General features: G+C 45.9%; 1 protein-coding gene, 1 long non-coding RNA gene and 1 pseudogene across 2 annotated transcripts in view; 2 read left to right on the plus strand and 1 right to left on the minus strand.

Annotated features, from left to right (window-relative positions):
• The window catches only part of Plac9 (placenta associated 9), a 13,412-nt gene extending 9,245 nt beyond the window's left edge, over positions 1 to 4,167 (minus strand). Inside the window, exon 1 of the mRNA XM_031362440.1 lies at positions 4,002 to 4,167. Coding sequence (XP_031218300.1) covers positions 4,002 to 4,098 — 97 coding nt within the window. The 5' untranslated portion in view covers positions 4,099 to 4,167. The remainder of the gene's footprint in view (positions 1 to 4,001) is intronic.
• The window catches only part of LOC116085047, a 9,450-nt gene extending 1,816 nt beyond the window's left edge, over positions 1 to 7,634 (plus strand). Inside the window, exon 3 of the long non-coding RNA XR_004116382.1 lies at positions 6,134 to 7,634. This is a non-coding gene — a long non-coding RNA (uncharacterized LOC116085047). The remainder of the gene's footprint in view (positions 1 to 6,133) is intronic.
• On the plus strand, positions 488 to 1,119 carry LOC116085045 (annotated as a pseudogene).
• Positions 7,635 to 9,298: the final 1,664 nt, after the last annotated feature.

Raw genomic sequence — 9,298 nt, forward strand, 5'->3', positions numbered from 1 at the left:
TTTTTTTTACTAATGACTCAATATGGGAGGGTTTGGCCCTCTATGGGCCTCAGGGCATGTGGTCCTGGGTTGTGTAAGAAAGCATTCTAGGGGCTGGAGAGATGGCAGCTGTTAAGAGCACTGACTTTTGTTCCAGAGGTCCTAAGTTCAATTCCCAGCAGCCACATGGTGGCTCACAACCATCTGTAATGAGATCCAATGCCCTCTTCTGGCGTGTCTGAAGATAGCGACTGTGTACTCACATACATAAAATAAATAATATCTTAAGAAAATAAGAAAGAGCCGGGCAGTAGTGGTGCATGCCTTTAATCCCAGCACTTGGGAGGCAGAGGCAGGTGGATTTCTGAGTTTGAGGCCAGCCTGGTCTACAGAGTGAGTTCCAGGACAGCCAGGGATACACAGAGAAACCCTGTCTTGAAAAACCAAAGAGAGAGAAAGAAAGAAGAAAGAAAGAAAGAAAGAAAGAAAGAAAGAAAGAAAGAAAGAAAGAAAGAAAGAAAGAAAGAAGGGAGGGAAGGGACCCCACTGAGCTGCCCGCTACTATCGTATGCCTGCTATCCAGAACCTCCACTCTTTCCATCCCTTTGCTGATGCAAGTAAGGGTGATGACCTTCTTCCTGCTGGCACTAAGGATTATATCCATATAAGAATTCAACAGAGAGCTCTTTTACTGAGACCCGCCAACATGGGCCACATTCGCACCAAGACTGTGAAGAAGGCGGCCGGGTCATCATCGAGAAGTACTACACGTGCCTGGGTAATGACTTCCAAACCAACAAGCGCCTGTGGGAGGAGATCGCCATTATCCCCAGCAAGAAACTAAGGAACAAGATATCTTGTCACGCATCTGATGAAGCAGATTCAGAGAGGTCCCTTGAGAGCTATCTCTATCAAGTTACAGGAAACAGAGAGAGGAGAGATAGTTATGTTCCTGAGGTCTCAGCCCTAGATCAGGAGGTCATCGAGGTAGATCCTGACACCAAGGAAATGCTGAAGCGTCTGGACTTTGACAGTCTCTCTAACCTTCAGGTCACTCAGCCTATGATTGGGATGAATTTCAAAACACCACGTGGAGCTGTTTAACCTGTTATGCCATATTTTCAATAAACCTGAAAACAAAAACAAACAAAGAAACTCAACAGAGAGGGCTGGTGAGATGGCTCAGCGGGTAAGAGCACCAACTGTTCTTCCAAAGGTCCTGAGTTTGAATCCCAGCAACCACATGGTGGCTCACAACCATCCATAATGAGATCTGACGCCCTCTTCTGGTGTGTCTGAAATTAGCTATAGTGTATCTATGTATAATAATAAGTAAATCTTTGGACTAGAGCAAGCAGGGACAGAGCGAGCAGAAGTCCTAAATTCAATTCCCAACAACCAGATGAAGGCTCAAACCCATCTATACAGCTACAGTGTGTATTCATACACATTAAATAAATAAATAAATAAATAAATAAATAAATCTTAAAAAAAAAAAAAAGTAAAAGAGCCAGGCAGTAATGGTACATGCCTTTAGTCACAGCACTGGGGAGGCAGAAGAGGATGGATCCTTGTGAGTTCTAGGCCAGCCTGGTCTACAGAGTCAGTTTCAGAACAGCCAAAGCTACACAAACAAACCCTGTCACAAACAAGAAAACACGGAAGGTTCTTCTGACACTCAAAACAGGAATTGAGCCGAGGTTGGCCTCTAAACAGGTCTGTATAAGGGAACTACCTCGAACCACTCACTGGATTACAACTACCCAACCGCATGAATCCGGAGACTGGAACTCTATCCTCAGAACACAGGTAAAGGTGGAAAAAGAGATCCAGCTCCATAGAGCTGTCCTCTGACTTCTTCACTCCCACTGTGGATACAACAACCCCCTACCCCAGCACAATAATAAACAAATTAGTGATTGATTTAACAGTTTACGAGAATCACACAAATGGCCACTACACCTTTAAAGGAAAAAGCCTATCCTTAGCAGGAACCAAAGACATTCAGTTAGAATAATAAAGATGGCCTGGGGATATAGCTCAGTTGGCAGAATGCTTGCTTTGAAATTTTGAGGCCCTAGGTTTGCCCCTCAGCACAACCTAAAAACAGAAATGGTAGTATACATCTCTAATCCTGGCACTTGGAAGGTAGAGGCAGGAGGACCAGAAGTTCAAAGTCACCCATGTCTACATAGTAAGTTCAGCACCAACTGGAGCTACAAGAGACCTTGTTTTTTCAAAAAATATATATATTAAAAATAGCCAGGCATGGTGCCAACATTTGGGAGGCAGAGGGAGGCTGACCTCAGTGAGTTCCAGGACAGCCAAGGCTACACTGAGAGATTCCATTTTGAAAAACCAAACATATACCAAATACATAAATAGTATGTAGAAAGTAATTTCTTTGCAAAGAAAAATCTAACTGGGATTAGATCAAGCTTCTATAATAATAGCCATCTATTATATAATAATATATATAATATATATTATATATTCTATATATATATATATTCTATAATAATAGCCATATATAATAGCCATCTATTTTATAGACAACATAGAGAGAGAAGAACAGTTGAATGACACACAGAAATTCAATCAGCAAAATCTAAACATCTCTCGTTTTCTCTCTCTCTCTCACTCTCTGTGTGTGTGTGTTGGTTTTTCAAGACAGTTTCTCTATGGTAGCCCTGGCTGTCCTGGAACTCACTATATAGACCAGGCTGGCCTCAAACTCAGAGAGCTGTCTGCTTCTGTCTCCCAAATGCTGGGATTAAAGGCGAGCACCACTACCCACCTGCAAAACTTTTCTCAATAACTGATTTCAAGAAAAAAAAATGAAAGGAAGAATGAAGAGAGAGTAGACATTTAAAGAGACAGCAGACTTGTCAACCAAATGTAACCAGCCGTGCAATCTTGCTTGGATCAATCCAATTAAACGTCAGAGGGGCAGGAAAGTGACTCGTGGGGTGGGGACGCAGGGAGGGCAGGCCCTTACAGCTCCTTTCTCGCGGAGGCTCCAGCTGAGCTCTGGTTCCCACCTCTACGGCCCAAGCAGAACTTAGAAGAGGATCTCAAAGGGAAGGAAAAGAGAGGTCGGGGTTGGCGCCTGGAGAGCTGACTTTGGGCTAGACAGAATGCCAGTCACTCCTTAACAGATAGGGAAACTGAGGCTAGATGGTCTGAGAGAACTAGTGTTGTGTGGTCACTGGTGGGCGCGTCCTTTCTTACACTCTCTGAAGCCAGCCTGTAAGATGAAAAGCGATTCACCCCACAGGGAGTCCTTTATTGATCTGGGTTAGTCTCCCATCTCTCTGTGGGCCCTGAAAAGCAACCAGAGCTTTAGTCTCGGTGCCAGGCATTTCTGGCTGTCTGGAACAAGAACCCGAGGGAGCAAGAGGCCTGGGGTTTGGTGCTGAGTCTGCCTTGACACAGCCTGCTCTCACTCCTCACCTAGACAGCCATAGCTCTTAGATCGTTCTGGGCACCTGAAGGATGGCCTCTTCAGCTCACTGCAGACTCCTCAGGCCTCCAGGCAGGTGAAACTGTACCTCTTTTCTATCTGTCTCCCTAGTGGTGGTGCTGCCCCTGCCTGGGCCATTGACCCTTTCAGGATCCCCTTTCACCGAGGTGATGCCCTTTGGAACCTTCCCCTGGATGCTCTGGCTGGAGGGCGGCCACACCCTGCAGCTGAACCTCTGCCCATGCCTGCTGGTCCTCTCCAACTCTCTATAGACATCCGGTTGCCACATTCCTTTCCCCAAATCTTTCTTTCCCCGTTTGTTCCTGCCATTCCTATTTCTTTCCTTCTTATTTGTGCTTTTCTCAGACTCCCTTCTCTTGCTCTCTTCACCCACATGCGTTTATCTTGAAAGCCTCTTCCGCTCTCAGCCTCTCTTCTCTTACTCATCTTTCTCCTTCATCTCCTCTCTTTTCTGTCCTTCGGTGTCTCTGATTCTTCCACCATCTCCGTTCACTCCCTCCGCTTTTCCCAGTGTTTCTGTCTCCTCTCTCATTCCTACCTCGCCGTCCGGGGGTGTCCCTGGGACCCTGGACCCATTCGGCCGCCTCAGCGCGGAGTAGGGCGAGCCCGGCCAGCGCGCAGAGCAGCGGCTGCATGGTACGGAGCCACCGAGTGAAGCAGTTTGTCCGTAGTCGCCTCCCGGGGATCGCGCCCGCCCGGCCGGAGGAAATGCAGTCCGAGCCAAAATTCCTGGGCGGCTCCGGGTTTCTGGCTCCAGAAAACCCGCCCGCCCCTCTAGAAGCCCCACCGTACCCTGCAAGAAGGCGCAGCCCAAGATCCCATCCCAAAGGCAACCGCTCCATCAGGGCCCCCATCCAGCTTCCCACCCTACCCCTGCCCTTAGGGCACCAAGCACCTAAGTGGGGAAGGAGGCTCTAGGCTCTGTTTCTGAGCCCATTTCAACAGCCAGACAGATTGAGCCCAGGAATGAGGACCTTCCTCTGTGTTCCTCCTAGGCTGGCACAAGTTCTGAATCCCAGACTCAAAAATGTTCTCTGCCTACCTCTGAAGCTAATGAGACCAGATAGAGGGAACTGAAGGCTTAGTGTCTGCCCTCTACAGATACCCGCTGATAAAGCCCATTTAACTCCTTCCTAAAGAGCGAAAATGTGAGAAGCTCCAGGCTACCAAGCAGCTGCCCAGACCTGGGATAGCCACCTGTCTGTGCAGTTGAGGGCGCCTGGCTTCAGAGGCACCTGGCTTTCCCCACACAGTGAGCAATGGATCCAGCAGGAAGTGAACTTATCACAGGCAGAATTTACAAATCTAGAGAGAAGAGTTATTTTTGCACCTTTATCAGTTACTTACAAGTTACAGATTCAAAATAGTTTAAAAGCAAGGGATATTAGCCTCATGGTGGTGGGGCAGGCCTTTAATTCCAGCACTTGGGGGGCAGAGGCAGAGGCAGGAGGATCTCTGTGAATTCGAGGCCAGCTTGGTCTACACAGCGAGTTCCAGGGCAGCCAGGGCTACATAGTGAGACCCTGTCTCAAAACAAAATGAAACAGAACTCTCTCTCTCTCTCTCTCTCTCTCTCTCTCTCTCTCTCTCTCTCTCTCTCTCTCTCTCTCTCTCTCTCTCTCTCTCTCTCTCTTTCTCTCTCTCTCCTTCCCTCCCTCCCTCCCTCCTTCTCTCTCTCTGTCTCTCCATATATATATGAAATGGCCCAGAGACCCAGTAAATTGAAGTCAGAGCAGTTAGCAAATGTGCTAGCCCTGCCCCCGCCAGTGTTTGGTAAGTGAAAAAAGAAATTAAAAGGAAGGACATGACTACTCCTAGGTATGGAGGAGGTGAGAGTCTGTTGTAGCTAGAAGAGAGAACACAGCCAAAAGCAGAGACATCTGGGAGAGTCCAGAGCGGACATGACCCTGAACCATGTGAGGAGTGGGGAGAAGAGGGAAGAGAGGAAAGAGAGAAGCCAGTTACAGCAGCCAGGAGGGCAAAAGGCAAAGAGGGAAGGGTAAGCAACATGGCTGGATTATATAGGGAAGAGCTCTGGGGCAAGGGCAGCCCTGAAGCTGGGCTGGAGATCAGGGGCGGGGGTAGAAGATAGGATATGCCAGCCACACCTTGTAATAGGTAGAGACTGAGAGATGCTGGGAGAACCTGGGGCCAGGTCCTCTTTGATATTAAATAGGCACCTCAGCCATTTGTCCCAGGGTTTGAGACTTAACATTTAGTAGTCTCTAGGAGAGGTGATAATGGAAATAAGCCACATATTCACATAGGTACCTAGCTTTTAAGGGGTTCATAGTCTGAGCAGTCATCGTGCTACAAACCAGAGCTAAGCCATGAGGAGTCACATCTGCCATACTAACTCTGACCCCCCAGGGTAACCCCACAAGGGGCCTATTATCATACCCATTCGGAAGATCAAGAAGCTGATAATTGGAGAATCAACAACATTAAAGAAACTTGCTGATGGCCACACAGTTGGATGATATGGAGTCAGGGTTCAAATCTAATTCTGCTGCCCCTGCAAGCAAACTTTTAGATAACAACTAACTCTATGCTTAGTTCTGATTCCATACTGATGAGCAAGCTGCCGGGAAAGGGTGGGATGGAGGTAGGGAAGGTTCGTGTCTTCTACTGAAGATTGAGGTTTGTTTTGTTTTGTTTTGTTTTTCCCAGTGAACTTCAAACCATCCCAGACTTCCCTTAGTGTGAACTCTGCTAATACTTCACTTGGGGAACACGCCCATCCAGCAAGTGTAAAAACAAGCCGTAAAGCGAGTATGGTGATGCGACTGAATCTGCAGAGCTCCTCCTTTGTGGCCAAGCATGGGAGAATGGTTTCATCGAGTGTCAACCTGGGCTCAGACTGTCTGAGGGTCATGACTTAAATTACATGTTTGTGTCTAAATGGGTACAGACGCCCACAGAGGGTGTTGGATACCCTGGACCTGGAGTTACAGGCAGTTGTGATCACCCTTGATGTGGGTGCTAGAAACCAAACTCACTGCAAGAGCAGTGAGTGCTCTTACAGGCTAATCCATCTCTCCGTGTCTGCAGCACCAGCAAGCTGGATCAGCAGTGCAGCGGTTACACACCACGGTCTCTGCATTAATCATAGCCTTTCCCCCTCATCTCCCCCTCTCCTGTAGGCCATGGGCTCTGACACAGAAATTTAAAATAGGACTCATCAGTCTGCCACCAAGACTAGGATCTAATTCTTAAAAAGCACCTCCCCCCTTGAGGATTAGGATGCCCAGATGAGCCTCCAGAGGAAGGGTTTATCTCAGTAATACCAAGAATTGGCTATACTTGAAAGGGCATTCTGATTTAGCTTAGCCAGGCATGAGATTGTAGAACAAAACGAAACCTAAACCCACAAGGATTTGTGCAGCTTAGAGCCAGTGAGCTACTTAATTATTTGAATTTAAAATAAGAAAACACAAAACCTGGCATTGGTGGTACATATCTGTAACCCAGAACTCAGAAGGTGGAGGCAGGAGGATATGAAGTGAAGACCAGACCTAATTACATAATACGATCTGGAATCTAAATAAATTAATAAGTGAATAAATGAGTAACATATGTAATAGGGTGCTCATCTTTGTGAAATCACAGAATATGGGCCCGTGCTCGGTGGGTAAAGACACCTACCAATCTGCGTTTGCACCCATGTTGGGGATAGCTCGGACCTTCATAAGCACCATGTAGTACCCACACACCCACACATAAATACACAAGCAATTAAATTACAGGAATAAAAATAATTAAATTTAAAAAATCAATTTGGTAGCACTTGGAAGGCAGAAAACGTATTTATTATTACTTTAAATCTTTGGGCGGGAGTGAGCAGGGACTGAGGGAGCAGAGTTGACCGGAGTAAGAGGGGCTGACCAGATCCAGCAGAGGTATTAAAAGTCAGTTCCCAACAACCACGTGAAGGCTCACAACCATCTCTACAGCTACAGTATACTCATATACATAAAATAAATAAATAAATAAACCTTTAAAAGATTAATAATAAAAAGCAAATGATGACATATATAATGTAAAACATGAACACCCTCTGTCACTCGCTGTCCCTTCTCAACCACCATAGTCCCTGCAGCTTGGTGTCTTCCTCCTAATCTCTGTCCACAAATTCTGTATCTATTTAATAAATATCTGGACATATCTAAAATGATAGATGTCGTGTTTTTACATTTATATTTATCTCAGTTATATCATTAGATCTTGGGAGGCTGTTAACAACTTGAAAACTCCGTAGAAATGAGTACTACTACAGCCATCTGACTCCTCTAAAGAGTAGGAGAGATGGGGTAATTGCTTAGTACAGAGGACCTGGATTCCCAGTATACATGGCAGCTCAAAGCAGTCTGTAAGTCCAGTTCCAAGGAATGCCCTCTTCTGGCTTCTGGGGGTACACATGGTGATAGGCATACATGCAGACAAAACACCATGCACAAAAAATAAAATTAAACTAACAATAATTAATTAAACAAACAAATAAATAAAACTAAAAAGAAAGAGCTGTAAAGCTCCCAGGAATGGACGCATGCATCACTGTTTATCGAGGGTGTCCTTTATTATCAGTCCAAAACTAATAGACATGCAGTGATTGGCTTTCCACACTACAAAATCCTAGTTGTTTTTTTTTTTTTTTTTTTTTTTTTTGGTTTTTTGAGACAGAGTTTCTCTGTGTAGCCCTGGCTGTCTTGGAACTCACTTTATAGACCAGGCTGGCCTCAAACTCAGAAATCTACCTGCCTCTGCCTCCCAAGTGCTGGGATTAAAGGCGTGGGCCACCACTGCCTGGCCAAAATCCTATTTTTAAAAGTATATATGTATTTTTTATTTCTATGTAGGAGTCTTGTGAGTGTGTGCTGCATTTTTGAGGTTGATGCAGTCGTCAGAAGAGGAGTGGGACTCACCAGCTCACCAAGCTGGAGTCTGAGCCAGTTGGGAGGTCACCTTACGTAGGTGCTGGGAACAAGACTCAGGTCCTCTAGAAAAGCAGCGGGTGTTGTTATCCACGGAGCCACCTCTCCAGCCGAGGACACATGTTGAACTAATATCCAATTTCTAGTGCCAGAGGCTGAAGGGGAATTTGCCAATCAATATTTTAACATTTAATTTCTCAGAGACACCATGGTACCAGGCTAGTAAGGAAGAGTGTTTTCTTTTCTTCCACTAGAGGGCGCACTCTTTCCAGCGGTTTTGTGAACATTTGCCTTCCATGGTTAGATGTGTAGGTTTTGTCTGAGCTCTGACTTCCACACATTTTCCTTTTTACCCAATTCTTGCCCCCTTGTTCTATTGGGACCTCACAAGACAGATGTGGTATTGGCTTAGAGAACCACGGACGCCTCAAATCTCGTGTGTGTGTGTGTGTGTGTGTGTGTGTGTGTGTGTGTGTGTGTGTACATATTCTACAGGTATGTTATGTCTGAGTGGAGATTTTTTTGTTTGTTTAGAGACAGGGTCAGTATGGCCTGGAACTCTTTATGTAGACTAGGAGACCTGGAACTCAGAGAGATCTACCTGCTTCTACCTCCCATGTGACCGGATAAAACTATGCCAGGTTTTTTGTTTTTGGTTTTGGTTTTGGTTTTGGTTTTGGTTTTTGGTTTTTTGAAACAGGGTTTTTCTGGATTGCCCTGACTGTCCTGGAACTCACTCTGTAGCCCAGGCTGGCCTGGAACTCAGAAATCCGCCTGCCTCTGCCTCCCAAGTGCTGGGATTAAAGGCGTGTGCCACCACCACCTGGCTGTTTTTGTTTTGTAAGAGTTATCATTGAGGTAGGCCTTTATCATTTTGTCTCTCTGTAGGAATGGTGCTGCAGGC

Source organism: Mastomys coucha, unplaced genomic scaffold (assembly GCF_008632895.1).
Source record: "Mastomys coucha isolate ucsf_1 unplaced genomic scaffold, UCSF_Mcou_1 pScaffold9, whole genome shotgun sequence".
NCBI classification, from domain to species: domain Eukaryota; kingdom Metazoa; phylum Chordata; class Mammalia; order Rodentia; family Muridae; genus Mastomys; species Mastomys coucha.